Source organism: Panthera tigris, chromosome C2 (assembly GCF_018350195.1).
Source record: "Panthera tigris isolate Pti1 chromosome C2, P.tigris_Pti1_mat1.1, whole genome shotgun sequence".
Lineage (NCBI taxonomy): Eukaryota > Metazoa > Chordata > Mammalia > Carnivora > Felidae > Panthera > Panthera tigris.
In genome coordinates, this window is record NC_056668.1 from 58,032,900 (window position 1) to 58,060,398 (window position 27,499).

Consider the following 27,499-nt stretch of genomic DNA (forward strand, 5'->3'; position numbering starts at 1 on the left):
ATGGGAATGCCATCCTAGAAGAAGATGCGTGTGAAGTAACACCCGGAGATTCAATGGATTTTCCTAGGTCAGGTAGTGAGCAAAAAGTGACCCAGCTCCCTTTCATTCTTCTCTTTTTGATGTGGGTTGATGAAGTAAAACAAAACAAGACTAAATAAAAAGAGCCTTCACTGAAACTCTAGTCTTTTTGTAATGTTTGTTGCCTTGTAGCTGGTCAGGTCTTACAGATGGTGTCCTGGCAACTTCTCTATGAACACCAACGAGGACGAAAGGATCAGAATGACAGATGTGGGTGAGGAGGGCAGTGGATTTGGCTTAAGTTACCTGGTCATGGCTTAATAGGTCCATCTACATTTTAAGGCAGTGGCTTGTTTTGATAGGTTTTCTCCATCGAATTATTACAAAACTAAATGTAAAACTGATTTGTTAAAGAAAATTGAACTGGCAATTTGAGATGTTGTTGGGTTGAAAATTGTCTCCAGCTCCAAAGATTAAAAATATGATTATCTCAGAAATATTGCAGTGGAATTTGTGAACAAACATTGACTGAGCATGTACTACATGCCAGGGATGATTCCAGGTGTAAGGGAAAGAGTAGCAAACAAAATAGACAAAAACCAATACTCTCAAGGACATTACATTTTAGGAGAAGGATGACCATGCAGTATGAATAAACATTCAGATTGTTTTATATAAACAGGACAACATGTTATGTAAACTGGGCATTTTCCTAAACAACAAATATACACTAATTTAAACAAATAACGCTCAGAAGCCTTAAAAAATATATTTAAAGTATGTTTTTAAAGAGAGTAATAGATCTGTAGTCAAAATACATGATCTGAAAACAAATACAGAATTTGAACAAGAAGTTTAGCTATACCTCTGTATGGTACTATTTCTTTTTTGAAAAATTAGCTTAAATTTAAAAAAGTATCTAAGCTTGTTGATCGAAGAGTGTGCATTTGTAGTTAAAGAAATGAATTCAGTGCATTTCCCATAATCCCATGACTGCAAATCGTTGTCTGTTAATGGATATTTTTTTTCAGAATGTGAAAACACAGTATTCATCAAAGAAATCACTGGCTTTGAAGGGAAAATTTCAAGTCCGTATTACCCAAGCTACTATCCTCCGAAATGCAAGTGTACCTGGAAATTTCAGGTAACCTAGTTTTACCACTATTTTAGAAAAATATTATTATCTTATGTTTAGTAACAGTTTATTTTTAAATTTAATTAATTAAAAAACTTTTTAATGTTTATTTATTTTTGAGAGACAGAGAGAGAGACAGAGTGCAAGCCAGGGATGGGCAGAAAGGGAGACAGAATCTAAAGCAGCCTCCAGGCTCTGAGCTGTCAGCACAGAGCCTGACGCAGGGGTCAAACTCACCAGCAGTGAGATCATGACCTGAGCCGAAGTTGGACGCCCAACCGACTGAGCCACCCAGGCACCCCATTAACTTTTTACTACAAAAAGAATATTAGTTAATTTTATAACACTTAAACCCTAAGCAAATATGTTACCTAGAACATGAAAGTTCCTTGTAATTTCAACCCTCTGCCTATAAATTAACTGTTCTTTGGGACGGGCTTATTTTTCCAGTTGTTGTTTTGTTTGTTTGTATCAAAAAAAACCCCCGCAAAGACAGGGGCTCCTCCGTGGCTCTGTTGGTTAAGAATTGGACTTCAGCTCAGGTCATGATTTCACAATCTGTGGGTTTGAGCCCCTCGTTGGGCTCTGTGGTGACAGCTCAGAGCCTGGAGCCTGCTTTGGATTCTATGTCTCCCTCTCTCTCTGCCCCTCCCCCACTCACACTCTGTCTTTATCTCCCTCAAAAATAAACATTAAAAAATTTTTTAAATGCAAAGACATTGTTACGAGATCAAACAATATTTCTTTCTTTTTTTTTTTTTCTTTTTACCTTGGTAGAACTCACCACTTTTTACTTCTTTCACTATCAGCATTATAGTAAGAATAATAAAGAAATAATAAATTTAATTAGGCAATGTATATTTCAGTTGTATAAGCAAACCAAGATGTAAATGTATATGAAATATATACATCTCTGGTCCTTAACAGAGAGTTCAATCTTGTTTTTTTTTTTTTTTTTTTTTTGTCTTTAAAATTTTAGTCCATAACTGTTTTTCTTTCTCCAACTTTAGTGTCTCATGGAAGGTCATGAAGCCTTTCATGGAAGGCTCTTTCAGCATATATGTATAAAATCATTTTTGTGAGGTACAGCAAGTGGATGTAAGTGGCAAGCAGTTTATGGTTTGCATTCATTCAACATGTTATTATTAACTGCCTACTATGTGTCAGGCAGTATTCTGGACACTGGGATCCATGATATCCGACATGAAGCTTACCATACAGTAGGGGGAGACAGGTGACAACAATGTGTATAGTATGTTACATAGTGCTATGGAGAACAAAGCAGGCATGGGGCTCCATCTCGTTAACCGTGAGGTCGTGACCTGAGCTGAAACCAAGAATCGGATGCTTACCCAACTGAGCCACCCAAGTGCCCCAAAGAGTTAAATATTTTTTAAAAAAATTTTTTTAATGTTTATTTATTTTTGACACAGAGAGAGAGAGAGACACAGAGCATGAGCGGGGGAGGGGCAGAGAGAGAGGGAGACACAGAATCCGAAGCAGGCTCCAGGCTTTGAGCCATCAGCACAGAGCCCGATGCGGGGCTCGAACTCCCGAACCAAGAGACCATGACCTGAGCCGAAGTCCGAAGCTCCACCAACTGAGCCACCCAGGAGCCCCAGAGTTAAATATTTTTAATAATTTTATTAAACCCAAATGTTTACTTAGTCTCAGTGTCCTAATGGCATACATCCTTAACTTATTTATTTTTTTTTATCATTGTTGCAAACATTTCCAAAATAACTAAAACCCAAAGGTTCTGGACTCGCTCACCACCAGATTCTTAATGCCTCATCAGGGCAGCAGAATCTCAGTACCTCAAGTGACTCTCGCAACTTGGGTAAGGAACAGGAGAGACTGCAAATCTGTCTCTTCCATCTCTCTGAAGAGCAGATGGATCTTTTTTATGACATCCAGAACAGGAAAGGCCCCATTCCCAAAAGCTCTGTCAAATGTTTGAAATTCTTTTCAGGTGAAATAAATGTGATTCCATAATAAGCCATAAGCCCTACAGTGAAGATCCTCAAACATTGTTCTAGTCAGAATGTAAATTAGAATATCAGATTGTTTCCCTAGGGGTTGAGAGTTAGAAATGCTAAATAAAAAGAATTCTTTATAAGGCAAAAAGCATGCCCCTGGGGGAGTGGAGAATGGGAGAGGGAAGACAGGAAATATTAGGGATAGACTTGGTGGGTGACACCATTTCCCAGAGGTCAAGGCTGGTCCTCTTCAGCATGGAGGTTAAATAAAGCTGTTCCTTCCTTGGACCACTTTGAACAGCCACCTAAAATTGTGTGATTGCATATTTCTGCAAATGGAAATCATGTAAAAAAAATAATTGGGGGCTCCTGGGTGGCTCAGTCGGTCAAGCATCCCACTTTGGCTCAGGTCATGATCTCAGTTTGTGAGTTCAAGCCCGGCAGCAGGTTCTGTGCTGACAGCTCAGAGCCTGGAGCCTGTTTCAGATTCTGTGTCTCCCTCTCTCTGACCCTCCCCTGTTCATGCTCTGTCTCTCTCTCTCTCTCAAAAATAAGTAAACATTAAAAAATTAAAAAAAAAAAAAAAGGCACCTGTCAAATAGCTTTGAATTTATTGCAAACAACTGGGAAGAATGACGTAAGTGACAAAAATATTGACTCAAGTCATGGTAAAACGATAAACCCTTTAATACACAAGAGTTGATTTCTATTATTCTCCATCCTTCTTAGTGCCTGGTCCGACTTCCAGATGTAACTGAAGAGCAATCAATCCCTTTTGCAAACTCACTTTCAGCTGACTTTTTTCTTTTCTTTTCTGAGCCTGAGTGGGGGATGGGCAGAGAGAGACACACACAGAATCCGAAGCAGGCTCCAGGCTCTGAGCTGTCAACACAGAGCCTGATACGGGGCTTGAACCCACGAACCATGAGATCATGACCTGAGTCGAAGTCCGAAGCTCCACCAACTGAGCCACCGAGACGCCCCTCGGCTGCGTTTTTAAGGTCTCATTTACCTGAGCAAGATTAACTCCTGCTCCAACTTAAAGTTCCTCTGATTCTTCTCCCAAGAATAAACAAATATTCATTGAATGTCAGTTTCAGGCATGTAACCATAGGGAACACTTAGTAACAAGGTAAAGTCCTTGTTGTCTCAGAGCTTACAGACTGTGGGGGAAGAAGGTGTGGTGAAATAAGAAATAGCAAAAAGGAGTATTGAGGCTTATAACCTGTCACCTGCATTTGTTTAGGGCACACACATTTTTATTTGCTCTTAAAACATACCGCTGATATAGGAAAGAGACTCTGGTCACATTTTATGGATAAGGCAATAGAACTGGGGGCAAGCCATTTGCCAGAGGTTACTCAAATAGAAAGTGACCCAGGCAGCATTAAAAGGAATCATGTGCCCCTCCATTAAGTAAATTCAGCACCCCCTCCTTTCCTGGGTTCCTAAAGATGTTCAGCTTCCCTGTTTCATAGCAATCACTTAATTGAGTATTTACCTTTCTGTTTTCCTTCTTTTTGTTTTTCAACCAATGCATTTTGCTATGGAATCTTAGAAGAAAAATGTGGAGTGGGGTTTTGAATTGTTATATAACCGATGCCATCAGCCTAGCACCCACCAGTTTAGATGCATCCACATAAGCAATATACTGTGGGCCATGTAAATTCACCTCCTCCTATCACCTAGGGAATAGGTGGGATTCCCCACAGATGAATCCCTCTTCCCTGCTTCTGTGGCAAGCATCTAACCATGGAAGTTCCCAGTGCCAGTGGGAGATGTGTTGAGTTGTATGTATAGAACCACTGGCGAATGAGAAGTGATAAGGATAAAGCACGTCCTGCATCCTGTCGCTGTCACTGACTAGAGAAATATTTCAACACAGCAGGTCCAAATCAGGAGACTTTCTCCCCTTATTTGGTAAAAGTTCCCAAAGTAAAGGCGTGGGTTGGGCAGTGGGAACAGAGAATACAGGACACAGAAGGAAATAGCATACTTAGCAGGTTTTTTTTTTTAATTTTTTTTAACGTTTATTCATTTTTGAGACAGAAAGGGACAGAGCATGAATGGGGGAAGGTCAGAGGGAGAGGGAGACACAGAATCTGAAACAGGCTCCAGGCTCTGAGCTGTCAGCACAGAGTCCGATGCGGGGCTCGAACCCATGGACCGCGAGATCATGACCTGAGCCGAAGTCGGACGCCCAACCGACTGAGCCACCCAGGCGCCCCAGCAGTTTTTAATTTTTGTCCATTTGTTGAGCAAAAGAGCTCACGGTGTTTTTTGGAACTGCCCTGCTTTACCCCACTTGTCAAGCTGGATAATATCAGTAATGCCTCTTGGTCAGTCTGGGCTCACGTGTAGACTTGTGTGCAATTCTGTGTCAGTGGAACCTGGTGTGCAAGGGGACTTACTTCCTTTCTCTGTGGAGAGGCTTTGGAGATTGGGGAGCGCATATAAATCTATTTTACTTTGGAGCAATGGAACACAGTGAAAACGCCCATGTAACCTTCTTGTGGAGGGCTACATTGGAATATATTCTTATGCTAGAAAATTACACTGATTACTCTAGATATTTATTATCTCTTAGTTGACATCTATTTATTTTTAATGTGAAGAAACAGTAAGATGACAAGACTGGGGGGATAAATCGATGTATGTTCTCAGGAGCCCTTGGCGTTCGCTGCACATAAGACCGTCCTGTTCCCCTTGAGCCCTCACTGTCAATGTTCCAGGTGGCATGATACATTGAGAAAAAGCAGCCTTCAGAGAAATGCAGGGTAACATTGGGAATGTCACTTATTTTTGGTTAGTCTTGACTTCTTCCATAAAATAGGACTCATACTTCCTTCCTGTGTCGTCGTGTTGTTTAAATGAGAGACATAGGGGTACCTGGCTGGCTCAGTTGATGGAGCGTGCAATTCTTGGTTTCAAGGTCCCGAGTTGGGGCCCCACGTTGGGTGTAGAGATTACTTGATTTAAATAAATACATAAGTAAATAAATAGCCTGAATCATTTTCTCTGCAAGATAGGTTGAGGGATGAGGGCTACAGTATTTAAATACATGTTAGAAAGAAGTACATACAACAAAGACATTGTAACATCAAATACATCACAAATACAAATGATATCACTACAACACTAAATGTCAGAGCAATAAAAATCGGTTAAAATTAATTTCTTAAAAAAAAAAAAAAAAGGAGGCGTCCCTGGGTGGCTCAGTTGGCTAAGCGTTTCACTTTGGCTGGGGTCATGATCTCATCTGGGGTCATGAGCCCCATGTAGGGCTCTGTGCTGACAGCTCGGCAGGCCTGGAGCCTGGATTCTGTGCCTCCCTCTCTCTCTGCCCCTCCCCTGTTTGCCTTCTGTCTCTCTCTCTGTGTCTCAAAAATAAACATTAAAAAAAATAGATTTAAAAAACTTAAAAACTAAAATCATGACATAACACAATGTATGTGTACGTCATACAATGTCATAAAAAGGTCAGATGTGTGTGCGCACACGCATGCACACTCACATGGGTGTGTGCCGTATGGGCAGCCTCTCTTGTTTGATTTGGTCTCAGCAGACCTGGGAGTGATTTAGTAACTGCCTTCAGGAATACCCAGGTTTAATATGAAGAGGATGCTGATTCACTTCTCTGTTATCTAAATAATCTGAATAGTGCTTTAAATGAACTATGTCATTGTTACTGAGGGAGGAAACTGTGTGCATTCATTAACAAGTGGGTGTTTTCAAAGTTAAGCTCATTTACAAGGAGGAAACTGACACCTAGAGATAATCTAATATGTCCCATGTTACCCAGCTCACTCAAAACTGGGGCCTTAGAGCAGCTCCCTAGCACTGGGCCACCCATTTCCCTCTCTATTATGCTCTCCTCATTCTGGTTTGTTGCAGGGTAGGGGAGATACGGGTCTATCCCACCAAAGGTCATAGTGTTGTAAGGTTTTTTCCCGTAATACCTGGGATTCATTGTCTCTCCACTTGGAAAATGAAGAGGTGGGCACAAAAGGAACAGCAGGCAAAAGTTTATTAGAATATAAGATTAGAAAGGAAGAATAGTATGTCTCCCCTTCGCAGAGAGGGGACATTCGAAAGTGAATGTCCGAGCACTATAGGCAAGGGTTCTTGTTTCATAAGGTTCTGGTCAGCCCTGCCCCTTCCCCTCTCCCTTGTTCCTTCTCAGGTTCTACACTTATTGGCTGGATAACTCTAGGTGCTGGGTTGTCCATTCCTGATTGGCTCATTTCCATTGTACGAGGGGTGGTCTGTGGCCATATTTAAGTCTTTTGTCAAATTCCAGAGGGGAAACCTGAGGACCAGTAGGTGGTCTCTGTTATATTCTTAAGAGGAACCTTATGGCCTGGCGGTTTGCTGTGGTCAGACACTCCCAGCATTGTTCCAAAATAGGTGTTTTTCCCCACCCAGGAATCTCAGATCCTAATCTTTCCCTCTCTGCCTATGGAATCCTATCTTCTCGTATCATAATAAGGCACAAAGAATAAAATGCCCTAAAAGCGGCAAGCTGAGGGAATGAGTTCTGAGTGAGGAAACTTAGCCTGAAACATATCCTTCAGTTGAAACATTTTTCTGACTTAATGTTTGTTTTTCACAGACTTCCTTATCAACACTTGGCGTAGCACTGAAATTCCATAATTATTCAATAACCAAGAAGAGCGTGAAAGGCTGTGACCATGGATGGTGGGAAATTAATGAACAAATGTAAGTGGGTTCCATATGTAAAGAATCTGATGAAAGGCCTCACCTAAAGGTTCAAAGCCTTGGATCCCTTGTCCCCGAAGAGTTTGCACTTAACGATTTACAGAGAGGGAAATTGAGGGATACAGGAGTTAAATAACTTGCTCAAGGTCACTCAGCTTTTTTTTTTTTTTTAATTTTTTTTTTTTTTTAACCTTTATTTATTTTTGAGACAGAGAGAGACAGAGCATGAATGGGGGAGGGTCAGAGAGAGGGAGACACAGAATCCGAAACAGGCTCCGGGCTCTGAGCTGGCAGCACAGAGCCCGATGCGGAGCTCGAACTCACGGATCGTGAGATCATGACCTGAGCTGAAGTCAGATGCTTAACTGACTGAGCCACCCAGGTGCCCCAAGGTCACTCAGCTTATATGTGATTAAGCCAGGATTCAAATCCATGTCTTATGGCTCCCAAGTCCTGGCTGGGCCACTGCTCTTTGCTGCTGGGCTATGGGTGTGCACCCTCTATACTTTACAAAAATAGCTTGGCAGATAAACCATGGAGCCCTGGAGGAAATAGTAAATAGGAGTCCTGGTGATACAAAAATTAAAAACCATTAGCCAACTGTGTGCAGTAGGAGAGGTTGGGTCAGTCTGGCTGTATCCTGGCACATGGGTTGAGGCTGATTAGAGAAATCGAGGTGTCTGAGCTTCCCGAACTGACCCAGGATCTCCTCCCTCTCACCCTTAATTTGCGTCTTAGTTATTTTTATTGTTTATTTGCTTCTAAACTAGGTCTTGTATTTAAAAATAGAGAATGTCCTGTCTTTGCAGCAGAATAGCTTCTAAGTTTACTTTGAAGGAAGAATTTTTGTGAGGTTAGCCTAAGGGATTTTCCTGCTAATTCTTTGCTCACTGTTAATCCATGAATGAAACTTTCCTTTTCTAAATGATTTTCCTGAACCACCTTCTTTCATTTCCTTTAGACGCTTGGATTATGTGCTATGCAGTGATAGGTTCTGCCTTCACTGGAATATATCCTATCTGATTGAAGAGCATTCTTGGACCATTATTAGATGTGCCTTGTATTCCTATTGGAAATGATTTTGAATCAAGGTCTATTGTGCAGGAGACAGAAAACCTGGGTTCAAATTTGAGGTCTGTAATTTAGTACCTATATTAACTAGGACAAATTACTTAACCTCTTTGATTTTCAATCTGTAAATGAGGTAATAATTCTTACTTGTTAAGGTGGGATTTTTTTGGTAAGGATTCAATGAGATAATGCATACTACACACCAAAAGAAAATATTAGTCATTATTATGATGAGTAAGATTGTTTGGGATAGAGTTGTTGAATCACTATGTTATACACCTGAAACTATTGCAACATCGCATGTCAAAAAAAAATTGCCTTGGAAATTACTTTGGATGGATAAATACTATAGAATGTGCCCCCCCCCCCCACCAAATTTTATGAATGCTGCATTTTGATACTTAATTTAGATAGAGGTTGAAAAAACAACTCTTAACAATTCTTTTATAAAGTTGTATGGGTAAAATAGAGCTATAATTCAGAACTAGATACTATTTTTTTTCCTTCTAAGTAACAACTGCTACCACCTAGGAAGTGTTGCTGTCAAAGTATGAGCAGGATTTTCTAACAAGGAATCAGAATCAGGAACTCTCTCTGCTTACTTTCCCTGAAGAGCTGGCTCTTCAGTTTGACTGAAGTTTGGCTGGCTGAAATCCTATCAGATTCTTTGGATGTTAGTTGCACCCTTAGGATTTAAAATGCCAGCCCTTCCCATTATCAGTTCTTTTCATCTAAAAAGGAAAGGCTGTAATTGAACTAACTTCGGACACCTTGCTGAAAAGTTGCCTAAAGGCATTGGGTTTGTAAAGGGGAAGCAGAAAAAAGTAATGCCGCCACCAAGATGCCCAGTGATCGTGAGTTCAGAGAACATGGGAATAGGGTGTAGCCGCTCAGGGCAGCTACAATGCAACATATGACCCTACAGGAATGGATGTCCTTTCGATGAAGTTTTGCAGAGCAAAGTTCACGAAGGGAAAGCTGTTGGTGCACTAGAAAGTACCAGGGTTTATTTATTTATTTATTTATTTTTCCAAGCAAAACAAAATCATATGTAATGGTCTTAAATGCAAAAGTAAAAACAAACAAGAAACAAAAGCAAAAAACAAAGCAAAAGAAAATGAACAGAACAGTACAACCCAAAAATGTCAAGACAGTTATGAAGCAAACTTGGGAGGGTTAATCTTTAGATTTAATACCAGGGGGACTTGTGTCCTAATCCTGCTTCCACTTTCTTGCTATTTCGAACTTTAACATGTTACTTCACTTATTTACTTCTTGGTTTTCTTACCTGTCATGTGCCTGTACCTGTAAACTGACTCTTGTTGGGTTTCTCCAATTTCTCACTTTTTTGTTGTTGTTGTTAACTTTTGTTCCCTTAGCTACCACTGTGCTCCATTCCGTACTGTTCCTCTCTAAACTCCAGCCAAAACATGTGTTCAAAGAGTCCTTGACTCCTCCTTAACATCCTGGTAAGATTGATTTTTGTGAGAAAGCTCTAGTAAATGCTAATGGAGAGCACAAATAAAATCACTATGAGACACAAATAACAATAATCATGTTTTCAGAACACAGGAATCTGATCCCAAGATGACCACTGGAGTAGAATCCGGCCCCAAAAGGTTAATGTGGATGCCAGGTGCCTCTCAGAGCCTGGCTCCCGTTTGGCAAAGTGACCACCTACCTATGGCTGTTATCTCTTCCTCTGTTCCAGGAGCTAGTCTACCAGCCCATCAGGGCCTGAAATTTAACTAACTGCAAAAGATTCTTCCTGAAATATAAATGAATACTTTCCTCTTTTGAACCTTAAAGTCATGGGTTACCTCTGTGGTCCTCCCGCAGAATGCCAGCGTCTGATCCCTGGAACCTTTGTGGTTCCCACGTGTTTTGGCAGCTAGGAGTGATTGGCATTCACAGATTCCACTCCTCAACCCGTGTGTTTGCTGTTTCCCTTTGCGGCCTTGCAGGTTTCACCCTGGAAAGAACTTTGCCTACACAGAGCAAAGATCTAACTTATCATAGGCCCCCAGGGTAATAATATTTCATGTTCTACTAGCCACAGTGTTCATATAATTAGAATTCCTAACAGGAGAGACATTTCCTCTTAGGACAAAAGGTAAGAAAAGTCAAGGTAAGGAAATATTGCAGACAGACATTACTGCTTTGAAATTTTGCCAACGACAAGCCTCAGAGCGCACCTCAGTTTTCACTTTAGTTTGAAAAAATATTGCATGTGCTTTACTTTAAGTGTTTCTGGGATTCTTTGCATATTTTCAGCCTCAGCTCATGGATTCCACTCTGCTCTATAGGTAAGTTTGTGGGCAAAAGCAGGCACTTCTTACTGTTACGTGGTTATTTATGCAGAAAAAAGAGAAGACCCATACTTCTTCTGTTTATAAGTGTTTGTGAGCAAAACAACAGGTAGCAGTCAATAGTACCTCAGCTGTATTTAGCAGAGTAGAAAATCTAGGGGACAGAAGTTACCCAATCACAGAGACCTAGATAGAATGGACAACTACTGTTAGCTCTGCCATAAGCATCTCTGCTTACGAAGCCCCAAGTACCAAAGTATTAGTGAGTTCGCGGTCAGTGAGAATGCAGCTGGCAGACCCTCTTCCCTGACTCTTGTCTCCTCAGGTACTGTGGCTCCTACATGGATCACCAGATGATTTTCCGAGTGCCCAGCTCGCTCGCTCACATTCAGCTGCACTGCAGTTCAAGGCTTTCCGACAAGCCACTGTTGGTGGAATATGGCAGTTACAACATTAGTCAACGTAAGCCTGGGATTGGCTCTTTAAAATTTTTTTTTTTAATATTTATTTATTTTTGAGAGACAGAGTGAGACAAAGTGAGACTGGGGGAGGGGCAGAGAGAGAGGGAGACACAGGATTGGAAACAGGCTCCAGGCTCTGAGCTGTCAGCACAGAGCCTGACGCGGGGCTCGAACCCACAGACTGTGAGATCATGACCTGAGCCGAAGTCGGATGCTCAACCGACTGAGCCTCCCAGGCGCCCCATGGGATTGGCTCTTTAGAAAAATCTTAGTACATGGTTAAACAGAGGCTAATACTTTATAACTCTAAAACTTGAGAAATTATGGAATAAAAACTGATTTATTTATGGAGCGCTTGGGTGGGTAAGTGTCCGACTTCAGCTCAGGTCATGATCTAATGGGTTGTGGGGCTGAGCCCCATGTCAGGTTCTGCACTGACAGTGTGGAACCTGCTTGGGATTCTCTCTCTGCCCCTCTCCCACTCACTCTCTCTTTCTTTCAAAATCAATCTATCAATCAATCAATAAACAAACTTTAAAAATGGATTTATTTCTGCTATTTACTATTATATTTTATAATAATACATAAATAAATATATTATAAATATGTGTTATATAAAAATGTATAATAAATAATACATAAAATTCTGTATTTATTATTGCTACAGTTTAAATTATAGAAGAAATAATAGAATTATTTGTTACAATTGAAAAATAGTTTTTTACATAATTTCTGAAATATGAGACAAGCTCATCTCTTTTTTTTAATGTTTATTTATTTATTTATTTAGAGAGAGAGAGAGAGAGAGAGCGAGAGAGCACATGCGCACACAAGCAGGGGAGGGGCAGATAGAGAGAAAGGAGAGAGAGAATTCCAAGCAGGCTCTGCATCGTCAACAAAGAGACCCATGTGGGGCTCGAATTCATGAACTGTAAGATCATGACCTGAGCCAAAATCAAGAGCCAGAAACTCAACCGAATGAGCCACCCAGGAGCACCCCCCCTCCTTTTTTCAAATGGGAACAAATCCATTTCTTGATTTATTATTTTTGCTATTCATAAATCTTTGTAAATATGATGTTTATAAAACATTTGGTGGATCACAGGGCAACTGTTGTGACTCACTTTGGCCCATGACCCATACGGACAGCTGATCAGCCCTCAAAATGTTGCCCTTCACACCGAGAACCACTGGAACAGTAGCCAGGAAGTGGTCAGTAGGAAAAGCAGTGTTTGAGGGAAGTCTTTAGAGCTCGAGAGAGTAGATATTGACTCAGGAAATTCTCCACCCATTTTAAAAGGGGGCAAGTAAGGGCTAACCATTTAGGAGGCCATGAGGATAAGACTGACAGAAAGCTCATTTAGAACCTTTCTTCTTTGCCAATATACCTGCTTCTGGATCTGAAGTATTACACTTCTGAATATCAGAATATTACAATTTTCAGCAAGAATTTAGGTGAATAGTGAGCCATTTTATCTATTTTAATTTTTAATGTTTATTTATTTTTGAGAGAGAGAGAGAGAGAGCATGAGCAGGAGAGAGGCAGAGAAAGAGGGAGACACAGAATCTGAAGCAGGCTCTAGGCTCTGAGCTGTCAACATGCAAGGCTCGAATTTGTGAACTGCGAGATCATGACCTGAGCTGAAGTTGGGCAGTTAACCCATTGAGCTACCCAGGTGCCCCATGAGCCATCTTACTTTTAATTGTTTCTTCAAACTATGAATATATATGTTTTGTAATTTTTTTAAACATTTACTTATTTTTGAGAGACAGAATGTAAGTGGGAGAGGGGCAGAGAGAGAGGAGACACAGAATCTGAAGCAGGCTCCAGGCTCTGAGCTGTCAGCACAGAGCCTGATGCAGGGCTCGAACTCACGGACCTCGAGATCATGACCTGAACTAAAGTCAGACGCTTAACCTACTGAGCCACCCAGGTGCCCCAAACCATGAATATTTTCTAGAAACTCTCCATCTTGTGCCAGTGAGATAGTGGTCAACCTGCCCATGCATTTTTCCCCATTCTTTTGCCCAAGGGGAGTGTCTTCGTCAATTTGGGCTATTCTACCACAGACTGGGTAGCTTGTAAAAAACAGAAACTTATTTCTTACAGTTCTGGAGGCTGGAAATCTGAGATCAAGATGCCAGCATGGTCAGGTGAAGGCTGTCTTTGGGTCACAGACTTGTATCCTCATGTATGGAAGCAGTGTGGGAGCTCTGTGGGGCCTCTTTTGTGGGAGCTCTGTGGGGCCTCTTTTATAAAGACATTCATCTTATTCATGAGTCCTCTGCCTTCATCACTTAATCGCCTCCCTAAGGCCCTACTTCCTAATATCATCACAATGGACACTGGGTTATCAACATATGAATTTGTGGGGACCACAAACATTCAGACCATAGCAATGAAGAAGGATTTATTGTTCCTAATATATTTAGCTATAAGCCCAGGATTTATCAGGCAGGGAATGGATCTTTGATGAGTAACCTGGTTGAAGTGGAGTGGGAGGTAGAAGGCAGGAGTCCTGAGTTTTAAGGACAGTCGCTAATCTCTGTAGGTCCATGTGTCTAAGATCAGTGGTTGCTAATATATTTGAGGACAGAAGTTGCTTGATAATGGAATTAAAAGCAGACTCCTCAGAATAATGCATCTGATCGTACGGGACTCGGAGGCACCAGAAGGCCATTTATAATTCCCTGGGGAGTCTAAAGACTGCTGCCCTGATGAGGCATCAAGCATGCTGGACTGTCTAAAGTATCTTCCAGCTTTCACTTTCTCCAAGTCAATGACAAAGCCGGTTTGCTGAGTCAATGAAAGAGGTAGTAGAAGTTTGATTGGACATGTGACCTGGATGCAATGCCGACTCAGAGCTTCTGGTGGGTTAGTTTACTTTCTTTGCTCTCCTAAATTCACCTTTTTTGTCTTTCAGTTACCACCTATAGCTTGATCTGATGGAGCAATTGTGTAATTACTGTCACCATATTGCCAATTCCTTGATCACCTAACACGTCGTAGTTCTTTTTTAGTGTGGTCTGATGACTTTTAGGGACTCACACAAGATTTTCTGTGTTTTATCATCTCTAGCCTGTCCTGTTGGATCTTTTAGATGCTCCTCTGGTTTGTGTGTCCCTCAGACCCAGCGATGTGATGGAGTAAATGACTGCTTTGATGAAAGTGATGAGCTTTTCTGTGGTGGGTATTCAAAATTTACGATGGCTTTCTTATGAAGAAATAACTTTTCTGGGCCATGGTATCTACTAGCATATATCATGGGTCTTTGTAGCTGTTACCTATTGCTGCATACCAAGCGACCCCAAAACTCAGTGGCTTACAACAGTCATTTATTCTGGGCCATGCATCCAAGGGTTGTTTAAGATATGACACATCTAGCCTGGGCTCAGCTGGGTGGCTCTGCTTTAAGCAGCAGATCTCCATAAACATGGTTCTTTCCAGGTTGGGGTTAGGTCTACTCCTTATGCTCTTTTCCTCGTTGAACTGTTGGGCTAGCCATGGCAGGGTAGAGGTAAAGCAAGGGCATGCAAAAATACATGGTTCTTCTTAGTCTGGGCTTGGAATTGGCACAATATCACTTACGTTATATTCCATCAGTCAAAGTGAGTCATATAGCTAAGGCCATAGTCGAGGGTCAGGGAAGTTTATACTGCACACCCTGGGGGCATGGCAAGGATTGGGAGTGTATAATACTACCACAGGGAGTGAGAATTTGCAACTAATAATGCAACCAACCACAATCTTAAACTAACTATCCCATTTTAAAGAATAGATCTTTTATCTAGAGAGAAGCTCAGAAACTGCAGAGAGTAAACTCCTTGAGCATGTTCATTTATGGAACATAGTTATTGTGAATGAAAGAATTATTATTATTGCTATAATTACCAGTGTCGTTTGCATCAACATTGCATCTGCAATGACTAAAGGGTGGGGTATTGGATATTCTTATTTTGGATAGAGATTCTCCTTCTGGTTTTTCATTACTATTTGCACATCATTCTTGATCTCCGGTTTCAGGGAGTAATATGGGGAGGATAGTTCACTGGACCATATGACACCATTGGCAACACTTTCTCCTAAAGATCCAGAGTTTAATTCAAATACAATTGTGATGACAAAGCTATTTAATTTCTTTCATATTCTTGGAGAAATGTTAGAGTTAATATAACATAACTAACTGAAAACAATTCTAGTCGTGAAAAATAACCTATGGTTCCACACCTTTATTTTGTTTTTGGCAAAACAGAAAAGAAATCTCATAACTTATGGCTCATTGACCTTTTCAATCTACTGCATTTTCTGTTGTTTAAGAAAATAAATACTGGCCATTATACAGTGACTGAGGTTGCTGGTATTTTTTACACTATTATCATGTTCTGCTATGATGCTCCAAACAAAAGTGATTATTGTTACTTTATAAGAAGGACTGTTTCTGGTAATCATTTATCACATGTGATTATCATAATCATCGCAATGATTATCATTGTGCCATTTTGGAAACCATTCTCTAGGAGTCAGCTAGGTACTTCCGGAAGCTCAGTGAGCTATTTCAGGGTAGCGATATCCAACCTTTGCTACCCTCGGCCCCCAACAAGAGATGCTGCTGGAGAAACAGGAGCAGATAACAAAAATGATCACTTTTCACAAAACCAGAAATGTCTAAGGAATCATACCTTCAAAGAGTGCTTGCTAATATAACTGTGCCTGTCACTTGTCCAAAGGCAGTTCATGAAAATATTCCAAAGAACAATTGTGGTAAATTTACAATGCTGTTTCCTAATTCAGGAAATGGATTGCTTGGGGCAAAATCAGTTTTTTTGTTTTTAATTTTAGAGACAGCGAGAGAAAGCATGAGCAGGGGAGGGTTAGAGAGAGAGAGAGAGAGAGAGAGAGAATCTTAAGCAGGCTCGACGCTCATGACTCCCCACAGTCATGACCTGAGCCGAAATCAACGGTGGAAATCAAAAGTCAAATGCTCAACTGACTGAGCCACCCAGGTGCCCCAGGGCAAAATGATTTTAACAAGAGTTTTCCTTACACAGTCTTTTAAGATCTCACATTTGTTAATCTAGGTAGCAAACCTTTAATGAGCACCTACTTTGTACTCAGGGACTTGAGGTGCAGAGATGAACACAACAAAAACCCTCAATCTAAGGACACTCCCATTTTGTTTAGAAAGGTAGAGAAGTTCCATTTAGATAACAGCTTATGACTTTTTGTTTTCCTTCAAAGAAAATCTCACGATGCATTTAATTGTAATGAGGTAAACAAATTGCCAGAGTTTAATACATTTATGCAAAAGCAAAAATCCGATTTGACAAACTCAAAGCACTGGGAATTACAGCAAAGTTTCAACCTCTGCTTTTCTCATGCAGGTGTCAGTTTGGCGAAAACACGCTTTTTATTTTATGTAAGTCATCTTAACCATCTGCCGCGTCGGAGGGACGCTGCTGGGTCTCAGAGGCCGGCTGATGTTTCAGGCTCATGAGCTTTCTGTCTGTTCTCATTCCAGTGACTCTTAAACCTGCTTGCAACACCAGCTCCCTCAGGCAGCATGGCCCTCTGGTCTGTGACGGCTTCAGGGACTGTGAGGATGGCCGGGATGAGCAGAACTGCACTCAAAGTGAGGGAGCGTCCTCTGCACTCTGATGTGTTTCCTGTACGCTCTTCTAAGTCAGAACCGAAATACCTCTGCGGGGTTGGGCAATTGACTTGCCCCGGTTTTCCCAGGACTTCCCCTGTTCCTGAGGAATCCTCTTGGCCCCAGGAAAAAGGGGGCAGTTGGTCACTCTAACTTGGGTGGAGTATGTGTATTGTGTGTGTATGTGTCCATGTGAATACTGGAAGATTTTCATTGCTTACTTGCTTTTAATGCTGTTTAAGACTAACAGATACTGAGGATGTGATATGGTGGGACTTGCCAGATACCATGATAGGACATGTCCTATTCTAGCCTCTACAGAAACACATACCACGGGGGATGTGAATAAATGTGCTGTGATTCACAGAGCCCACCCATTTTCCCCCCTACTGGTGTAAAAGGATTGAATATGGTATTGATTTTTGTTCAAAATTTTCTTGGAGAACAAGACAAAGTAACTTTTTTTTCTTAATATTTATGTTTGAGAGAGAGAGAGACAGAGTGCAAGCAGGGGAGGGGCAGAGTGTGAGAGGGAGACACAGAATCTGAAGCAGGCTCCAGGCTCTGAGCTGTCAGCACAGAGCCCGACGCAGGACTTGAACCCATGAAACATGAGATCATGACCTGAGCCAATGTCAGATGCTCAACCGATTGAGCCACCCAAGCGCCCCAAGACAAAATAATTAATAGCAAAGAGGCCGTGGCCTAAAGCTACCGATATAGCGAACTTCTTTTCATCTCACCTCTAGTGGAAGAAAGGAGAGACCATCTGATTGCTTCTCAACAGGTGCACCTGCCTTCTTCTACTGAGGTGAGGGGACTGGTCACTGTTAGGGTTGCTGCATCGCCCTCAGCCAGGTTTCCCGGAGCAGCAAATACCGATGCTATGTCTATACCACTCTTGCAGGATGGAGCTGAGTGTCATTCAATCAAGTCTGTTTCTGGGCAGGAAAAACTTCTTCCCTCTTCTGTTCATTTTTTAGGCATTCCATGTAACAACAGAACTTTTAAGTGTGGCAATGATATTTGCTTTAGGAAACAAAACGCACAATGTGATGGGACTGTGGACTGCCCAGATGGAAGTGATGAACAAGGCTGCAGTGAGTAGAAATATGTTCCTTCTGACTCCCTGTATTCCTTCCTCAGTTCACCAGTTTTTCATTTGCATTCCCTTCTTAGTGTAAATCGCCCTGGCAAAAGTTGCCATGGGTTCAGGGAAGAATAGTAAATATTGGTGAACTGCATCTGAAATGGTTTCTCAAAATTAAAAATTCTGGGGGTGCTTAGGTGGCTTAGTCGGTGAAGCCTCAGACTCTTGATTTTGGCTCAGGTCATGATCTCACGGTTTGTGGGATCGAGCCCCACATCAGGCTCTGCACAGACAGCACATAGCCTGCTTGGGATTCTCTCTCTCTCTCTCTCTCTCTCTCTCTCTCTCTCTCTCTCTCTCCCCCACTGTCCCTGCCCCACTCGCAAATGCTCTCTCACATACTCTCTAAATAAATATGGGGCGCCTGGGTGGCTCAGTCGGTTAAGTGTCCGACTTCGGCTCAGGTCATGATCTTGCGGTTCGTGAGTTCGAGCCCCGCGTCAGGCTCTGTGCTGATGGCTCAGAGCCTGGAGCCTGTTTCAGATTCTGTGTCTCCCTCTCTCTCTGACCCTCCCCCATTCATGCTCTGTCTCTCTCTGTCTCAAAAATAAATAAAACGTTAAAAAAAAATTTAAAAATAAATAAATAAAAAAGCTAAAAAAAGTTCTAGAATGGATTCTATCTGTTTTCTTGATAACAAGCATTAAAGCCCCTGATGTTTATAATGAGAACTTTCACATTCTAATAATTCTAATTAAGGGAGAAGTTCGTAAATAAAAAAAATCCATTAGAAAAGATATAGAAATGGGAACAAAGCAGATGACTGTTATTTAGGCCTTATGTTATGATCAATGCCAAGGGCTGCTTCTTTCTTTAACTATCACCTGAGAACTGTAATCTGCCACATGTTATTATGTGGTCTCTAATTGTCCAGGTGGCAACTTGTTAACTATGCATTGTTATCAATACTATTTACACTGGAAAATAATTGCTCTGATAACTAGTTTTTCTTAGTAGGTTTTCATTTGTCTTGGACTTAGAAATTCTCTCTCAAATGCTTCCTCTCAAATCAGCACCACTCCAAAGATGCTCTCAAATTCTATTGCTTTTCAAACTAATCTTTTCCTCTCTAATAAAAGGCTACTGTTCATATCAGGGCATCTGTTGCTAACAAGTCCCCTCCTCCTGTCATGCGCTTTATTATGTGGAGACTCTCGGTCCTGGCCTGTTTTCGGAGCGAGTGGTTTATTGGTGCCTTTTCTCTAGATAAACAAGAGGTTTCAAGTTGCTTGCCTGGTATGTCAGTTCCCAATGTAGCTCGAAACCTGGCTTCATTTCCAGTGTTTTTCCAAGTCTGCTTTAAAATCATGTGAGCCTTCTTTCCTAAAGGCTGCAGCAGGAGTCTCTCCACCCACCACCGCATCATTGGGGGAACCGACACCCAGGAAGGGGGTTGGCCTTGGCAGGTCAGCCTCCACTTTGTGGGATCTGCCTACTGCGGAGCCTCGGTCATCTCCAGGGAGTGGCTTCTTTCTGCGGCCCATTGTTTCCATGGAAACAGGTAGGGTATCTCAATTCTTACTCTATGATGGCACCCTCTCTCATCACAGACCACGCATCTGCCCTCAAGTTGTGGAAGGAAGCTGCCCTTGGAGACATTCCATCAGTTCAAATGATGTGTGTGTGTGTGTGTGTGTGTGTGTGTGTGTGTGTAAGAGTGGGGAATGGGCACCGGACTTGTATTTAGAGTGGAACAGTAATGATTCTGCACCCAATTTCCAATGTGGTGGTTGGCAGGACGGTTCCCACACCACCAAACAATTCTCTGACACCAGTTGACTGTCTTACAATTTGACTCAATTTTGACCCTATCTACATGTTAGATAGGGTCAGATTAAACCTGGTAGGACCTGGAAGACTGTCCTTCCTTCCATACTTCAGCCAGTGGTAAGTCCAGGTTGTCACCAATCATTCTGGCCCACTGGCTATAGATTGGTGACTCCAACCATCCGTTCCTCGGTTTGATTGATTTGTTAGAGCAGTTCATAGAACTCAGAGGAACATTTTACTTTCTAGATCACTGGTTTATTGTAAAAGGGTATAATTCAGGAACAAGCAGATTGGAAGAGAGGCACAGGGCAAGGTTTAGGGAAAGGGCAAGGAGCTTTCACGCCCACTCCAGGTGCACCGCTCTCCCTGAATCTCCACGTGTTCACCAACCCGGAAGCTCTCTGAACCCTGTCCTTTTGGGTGTTTATAGAGGCTTCATTACAAAGGCACGATTGACTAAATCGTTGGCCATTGGCGATGGATTCAACCTTCAGCTCCTCTCCCCTCCTCAGAGGTCAGCAAGTGGGACTGAAAGCTCCAACCCTCAATCACAGTGTTGGTTCTCCTGGCAACCAGCCCCCAGCCTTAGGGTGGGGTCCAAAAGTCACTCATTAACCTAACAGTGTAACAAAAGACAGCTTTGTGACTCTAGTCACTTAGGAAACTCCAAGGGTTTTTAGTTCTGTGCCAAAATGAGATGAAGACCAAATACAGTAAAACCTTAGATGGCGGGTAACTTGTTCTGCAAATGTTCTGCAAGACAAGAAAACATTTCTAATAATTTTTTTTTGATTTACCATTAAAATTTTTTTAATGTTTATTTGTTTTTGGAAAAAATTTTTAATGTTTATTTATATTTGCAAAAGAGAGACAGAGCATGAGTAGGGGAGAGGCAGAGAGAGGGAGACAGAATCTGAAGCAGGCTCCAGGCTCTGAGCACAGAGCCTGATGCGGGGTCGAACTGACAAACCATGAGCTCATGACCCGAGCTGAAGTTGGATGCTTAACCGACTGAGTCACCCGGGTTCCCCTAATGTTTATTGATTTTTGAGAGAGAGAGAGAGAGAGAGAGAGAGCATGAGCTTGAGAACTTGCGCATGAGCAGGGGTGGGGCAGAGAGAGAAGGGGACAGAGAATCCCAAGCGGGCTCTGCCCTGACAGCCCAATGCAGGGCTGAAACTCATGAACCTCGAGATCATGACCTGAGATGAAGTCGGGCACTTAACCAACTGAGCCACCCAGGTGGCCCTCTAATAAATTGTAACTTGATAAATGAGCAATGTCTCACAATATGAGTAGTGAGTAGTATGTGATGCCAAACATCACATGATCACAACTGAGCCAATGGTTTTTTTTTCTCTCTGCCTCCCTCTTTCTCTGTGGGATTGTGGGTAATCATCTCCCAGGCTCAGATGCTCCGTCTCAGGCCGAGGTGTTTGGTAGAAATCAGTGATTTTTCAGAACGTTGGATGGTGCCCACAACTGGCACTGGTGTATTTTTTTTGTCACTTCAAACCACCTGTGGACAGTCCTTTGCTTTTCCATACAAGAGGAAGCTTGAGAATGCTTTGCTTCATTCTAGGCCAGGCTGCCTGCAGATGCAGACCCTTTCCTCTGCTGCCTTATTGCCAGTTACATTAAATACAGTAGATGACAAGAGTATATTAATATGTACTGTAGTCAGCATATACAATGGCCCCCATGCAGAAAAAGATTCCGTTGAGCCAAGAGACAGCAGTGATTCCATTAGTGATAGTGAAAGTCGTCCTACACAATAACCCTCCTGTCTCTTGTCTCCCTCATACCAACCATGAAGGTTTTTAAAGGTAAGTGCAGGTGAATTTGTTCAGAATTAGAATTCTGGAAGGGCTGACAAAGAGTGGGGCCCCTTGGGAATGGTCATGCTTGAGTAGTTGTAGCAGTGACCTTTAAGACTTCTGGCAGATGACAAGAAGGAATTTCATTAAGTTCCTGCTTATAGCACTTTGATTTCTAAACTATTTTGGAATTCATATCATTTGAATTTGGCAAAAAGATCCCCAGACGGCTGTCTTACTGGCCCTGTCTGTCCCCATCAAATGCCTTTGTCAGCATGAAGAGGAAGAATGTCACAAATTAATTCCAGTCACTCACATTCTTGACCTGTGTGTGATTCATGAGCTATCAGGGGCAACAACAGAATTTCTAGCAATTTCTTAGGATGAGTGAGGGGATTGTCTGGAATATAGAGACCATGCACCACCCCTGTGACATCTTACTTCATCTCTTGTTTTACTAGGAGACCAGGGAGGCTGAGAAAAGTTGTGCTTTTCACCATGTCGGTGGACAGGGCCAGGGACTACAGTAGGAACTCAAAGGCAGGCTTCCTTTCCTCAGCCCTCATCTGTCTGCAGATGGCTTCTATCCAAACCATGTATGGCTCTTCAATCACTGACTTCGTGCTCCATTCCTTTCCCACCAGGCTGTCAGACCCCACGCCATGGACTGCTCACCTTGGGATGTATGTGCAGGGGAATGCCAAGTTTGTCTCCCCGGTGAAGAGAATCGTGGTCCATGAGTACTATAATAGTCAGACCTTCGACTATGATATTGCCCTGCTACAGCTCAGTGCGGCCTGGCCTGAGACCCTGAAACAGCTCATTCAGCCAATATGCATTCCTCCTGCTGGCCAGAAAGTGCGTGGTGGGGAGAAGTGCTGGGTAACTGGCTGGGGCCGAAGGCACGAAGCAGGTGTGTGTATGAATGGATGGTCATACCCTCCCCTTCCAGATAATACTAACTTTTGCTGATGTAGTGCTATGGGGTTCACAGAGAGGTTTTTTGTTTTTTTTTTTTTTTAATAAAGTTTATTTATTTATTTTGAGAGAGAGAGAGAGAGAGAGAGAGAGAGAACACAAGCAGGTGAGGGAGAGAGAGGAGAGACAGAACCCCAAGCAGGCTCCTCACCATGAGTGCAGAGCTCGATGCGAGGCTCGAACCCATGAACCATGAGATCACGACCTGAGCTGAGATCAAGAGTCAGATGCTTAACCGACTGAGCCACCCAGGTGCTCCACGGAGAGGGTTTTTGTATATGGTCTCACTTGAGCCTCCTGATGATTCTGAGAAGTAGAATGGAGGAAGATGTTACTATTCCTGTTTGGTGATGTTCTTCCCTTATCCCCAAAAGAAGCAAGACCCACCTCATGAGGGGGGCGGTCTATGAACAAGGCAAGATTGGATGGATAACATGGGCCCTTTTCAAACTTTGAGGGGTTTATTAGGTTTTCCACTACAGAAGAGCAATTCCTCTTTACTTTGAGGTTCCCTTTCATCCAAAGAAGTGATTCCTTTTCTTAAAGAAGAGAAGGACACCCACACCCACACCCACACCTCCACCCTCCCTCCACCCTATTGTGTCAACTCACTGACGACTATCTTGAGGACTATGCAAATATGTCCTTCACAAAGGTAAGCCTTCCAGGTAGATGAGAGTCAGGGCTGAAAACCAGCCTTCCCTCAGCTCCCCAGACGGCACATTCGGTCCTGAGGGTTACATCAGCCTAGAATCGGTCCACCCAGAGGGTCTGCCTCTTTTACAATTCCTTCACTGGAGCAGGCATCTTTATCATTATGCACAAAGGTCAGACTGGTAGGAAAGTCCCTGCATCTGCTCTGGCCAAGGCTTTTCATGGTCTAGGCTTCATGGTTGATTCTGAATATGTAGTGAGGGGAAGAAGCCACAGCTTTGTGAGCACCTCCCCAGAGGTTAGTGCTAACCCTTTCCCTTATCTCCCATGCATCTGATTCCTAGGCAGCCATTTCCAAATCTTGGATCTTACCCTTGGCCTTGTCTTGACACTCTCCAAAGATGCACTGTGGGCAGCTTCTCAAGGGCTCAACTGCCTTCATTTAGTTAATGTGGTCACAGTAGCCTGCTGGGATCTCAGGGTCCTAATGAGGGAGGGCAGCTAACTCTGGCTCGAACACCCACAACCTATCAGGACTGTGCTCAGGGCCTCAACCATATTATTCTGTATCGCAGGAGGAAAGAGTCTATTCAACCAGCTTATCATGAGACATTTTCTTTATAAGCGTGAGTGTGCCCATGTTTATTTTTCTGAATCATCTTAGACAGGTTAAAAAGGAAGTGAAAGGGCTATAGCCAAACTGATGTGATTTATTTCCCGGGAGTCTCCCATAGAACAGTTTATGTTGCTTCACTTAAGGGGTGGGCCTCTCGCCCCGGGAGTATTGGTAACTGCTGTGACTCACAGTTCTACCGAAAGCAGGAAGTACGTGGTTCAGGGGCGCAGATGATGGAGTCAGACCTTGGGTCAGAATCCTGCCCTGTTACCTCCTAGTTGTGTGCCATTGGCCCAGTCCCTCTCTTTCTTCCTCAGCAAAAATGGGGAGTATAAAAGAATTTATGTTAAGAATCGCCGTGAGGATAAAAGGAGATAATGTGAATAAATGGTCTGATAAAACCCTGAATAACTGTAATCATCACCATGATTTCCACTTCCAATGTGTTTTCCAGACAGTAAAGGCTCCCCTGTTTTGCAGCAAGCGGAGGTGGAGCTCATTGACCAAACGCTCTGTGTTTCCACCTATGGGATCATCACTTCGCGGATGCTCTGTGCGGGCGTCATGTCAGGCAAGAGAGATGCCTGCAGGGTAAGCCATGTTACCTTTCTTGTGCCTAAGAGGTTGCACTTTCCACAAATGCTTTCACGTTTCAGTTACGTGACACGGGGAAAGAACTAGGGTAGGTATGTCCCTTAATTCAGATATTAATTATAATCTCGTTGGCTAAGATCAGGGAAAGGTGGTTAAATGATTAGGTCTAGAAAACTCAGTTTTCTAGTTCCTGTGTATTTTCCTGCAACATTTGGAAAATGAGGTTAGGATTTATCATTCTGCCGTGATTTGTTTTCTTATAACCGAAAACTAAACAACAAAGCAGTTCTCCCTCTCTCTCCCTCACGCTCCCTCGATGGCTCGCAGTGTTTTAGGGTCCTTAAGGGCCACTTACCTTCTGACATACCAGGGTTTTATTCACTTGCTCCATTGATGCATAGGCTGGGGGATGGGAAAGAGGGGCAGGAGAGGTGACAGAGGCCATTCATTTGTCTGCCTCTGGTTAGGTGGTAAAGTAGGAGTTCATCTTCACAGAGACGTTTCTCTGAGTCTCAGATTCCAATCTACACAGATATGGAGCTATACGATTGCCAGAAAGCGTACAGCTGGGTCAGAGGATGAAGAGGGTGGTGGCAGCCGTTCCTACGTCTCTCCACGACCTTAGCCATCAGGCCACAAAAACTCATCTTATAATAATGAATTTGCCTCCTGAGCTCCTTTTTTTTGTGGCAAGCACTGTGCTAGATCCTTTACATAAATCCATTCAAATCATTCTTTCATGCCCATTGTACAGTAGAGGGAGCTGGAGCACAGAGAGGGTGAGAAAATTACCCAAGGTCACACAGCTGGTAAGCAAATGCCTGAGCTGGAGTGTGAACCCTTCTCTCTCTAATGCTAAAGCTGCTGTGTTTTGGCTGCTTCCTGATATGACCTGTTCCACAGGCCACCAGAGCTTACAGGTTAAATTAGACTGAGTAGAGTTGATATGGTGACAATTAAAATAAAAACAGCCCACTTTCTCTACGAGTCAGAATTCACCTAATCACGGCTAGAATTAAGGGGTGGGATTCAGGGGTGAAGTTGGAATGCTTTTTTGTCTTTGCTTCTGGCTGAGTTGCAACTTTGCCTGTCCTCCAGACTACACAAATTAAGCCCAGACGTCATAATTTAAAGGATGGATACTGTAGGAATGGTGTTTAAACTTTGAATTATTTTGGTCTTTGCTTTGTGGAGTTGAGATATCAGAAGGGGCTCTCAAATGGGGGCAATTTGTCTGCGAGGGCTGTGGTCTGGTGATCCTTAGGGTTTTGCCTCGGGTCGTGGGGCCCGGCTAACCAGACAGGACCTCTTCGTCTTTCATTGTCAGAATCACCAGCTAACCATGGATTTTCATGGCCCAGAGGCAGAGGTCCACTTCCCAAGATAGCCATGGCTCACGAGGTTGCTGTCAGGGCTAAATGACCCAACATAGTGCTTGGCACGTTACTCTAAATAAACGTTAGCCATTATTACGTTACTACAATGACTGCTGCTGCTGCTGCTGCTACTAAAGCTATTTCCACGACTATTGAGGTTTGTTCTTTGGAGTATGTGAGAGTTGTTTCCCCTACAAAAAAAAAATTTTTTTTTAATTAATTTGGTTTTTCTTGAGAGAGAGAGAGAGAGAGAGGGGCAGAGGGAGAGGGAGAGAATCTTAAGCAGACTCCCCGCCCAGCACAAAACTTAACACGGGGCTCCATTTCACGACACCGAGGTGCCCACCCCTGCTCTTAAGAAAATTCTAAAGATATTCTTGGCCTAAAGATTTAAGTTTCTTACAGTAAATGCAGTGTTTTGATTTTAGGGAGAATAATTCCAGAATGACATTAGCAGCTTCACATTATTTCCTGACTCTTCCCCAAACTATGTAATAATTAGCCAAGTGAAAACTTTCTGAAACGAGAGTTTTGAATACAGTCCATTAGACGTATCAATGACAAAATCGATGATCATGGGACATATGCGCTTTGTACTTATATTATCTTCTCATGTAGGGAGATTCGGGTGGACCTCTATCTTGTCGAAGAAAAAGTGATGGAAAATGGATTTTGACTGGCATTGTTAGCTGGGGACATGGATGTGGAAGACCAGACTTCCCTGGTGTTTACACAAGAGTGTCAAACTTTGTTTCCTGGATCCATAAATATGTCCCTTCTCTTTCATAAAAGTACAAGTTGGGGTTTTGACTATAGTTTCTGTGACAGTTTCTTTTAAAAAGAATGCACTAATTATCAATAAAATGAGACCTAATTTTTTTCTTCTGTAAATTTCAGATTACATACACTTGGTATTTATTGAAGACAAAGAAATTAATGTGTATTTTATTACATGAAAAATTGCCTCAAGGATAGAGCTGTATTTATTTATTTTTTTATTTGACAGAGAGAGAGAGACAGCTAGTAGGGGAGGGGTAGAGAGGGGGGGATCTTAAGCAGGCTCCAAGCCTGACATGGGGCTCCATGCAGGGCTGCACGTGGGGCTTGATCTCAAGAACCTGGGATCGAGACGTGAGCTTAACCGGCCGAGCCACTGACACACCCCATAGCTGTATGCATTATTTTTAAATATTTTAATTTATTT

The 27,499-nt window shown here is 42.5% G+C and overlaps 1 protein-coding gene across 2 annotated transcripts in view; it reads left to right on the plus strand.

The window, feature by feature from the left end:
• Positions 1 to 27,154, plus strand: part of TMPRSS7 (transmembrane serine protease 7) — a 40,955-nt gene extending 13,801 nt beyond the window's left edge. For both annotated transcript variants that reach the window (XM_015544934.2, XM_042956235.1), the window contains 10 exons: positions 1,050 to 1,162; positions 7,745 to 7,851; positions 11,557 to 11,693; positions 14,772 to 14,879; positions 17,212 to 17,322; positions 18,324 to 18,440; positions 19,820 to 19,991; positions 22,722 to 22,990; positions 24,780 to 24,916; positions 26,914 to 27,154. In XM_015544934.2, coding sequence (XP_015400420.2) covers positions 1,050 to 1,162; positions 7,745 to 7,851; positions 11,557 to 11,693; positions 14,772 to 14,879; positions 17,212 to 17,322; positions 18,324 to 18,440; positions 19,820 to 19,991; positions 22,722 to 22,990; positions 24,780 to 24,916; positions 26,914 to 27,084 — 1,442 coding nt within the window. In that variant the 3' untranslated portion in view covers positions 27,085 to 27,154. The remainder of the gene's footprint in view (positions 1 to 1,049; positions 1,163 to 7,744; positions 7,852 to 11,556; positions 11,694 to 14,771; positions 14,880 to 17,211; positions 17,323 to 18,323; positions 18,441 to 19,819; positions 19,992 to 22,721; positions 22,991 to 24,779; positions 24,917 to 26,913) is intronic.
• The last annotated feature ends 345 nt before the right edge of the window (positions 27,155 to 27,499 follow it).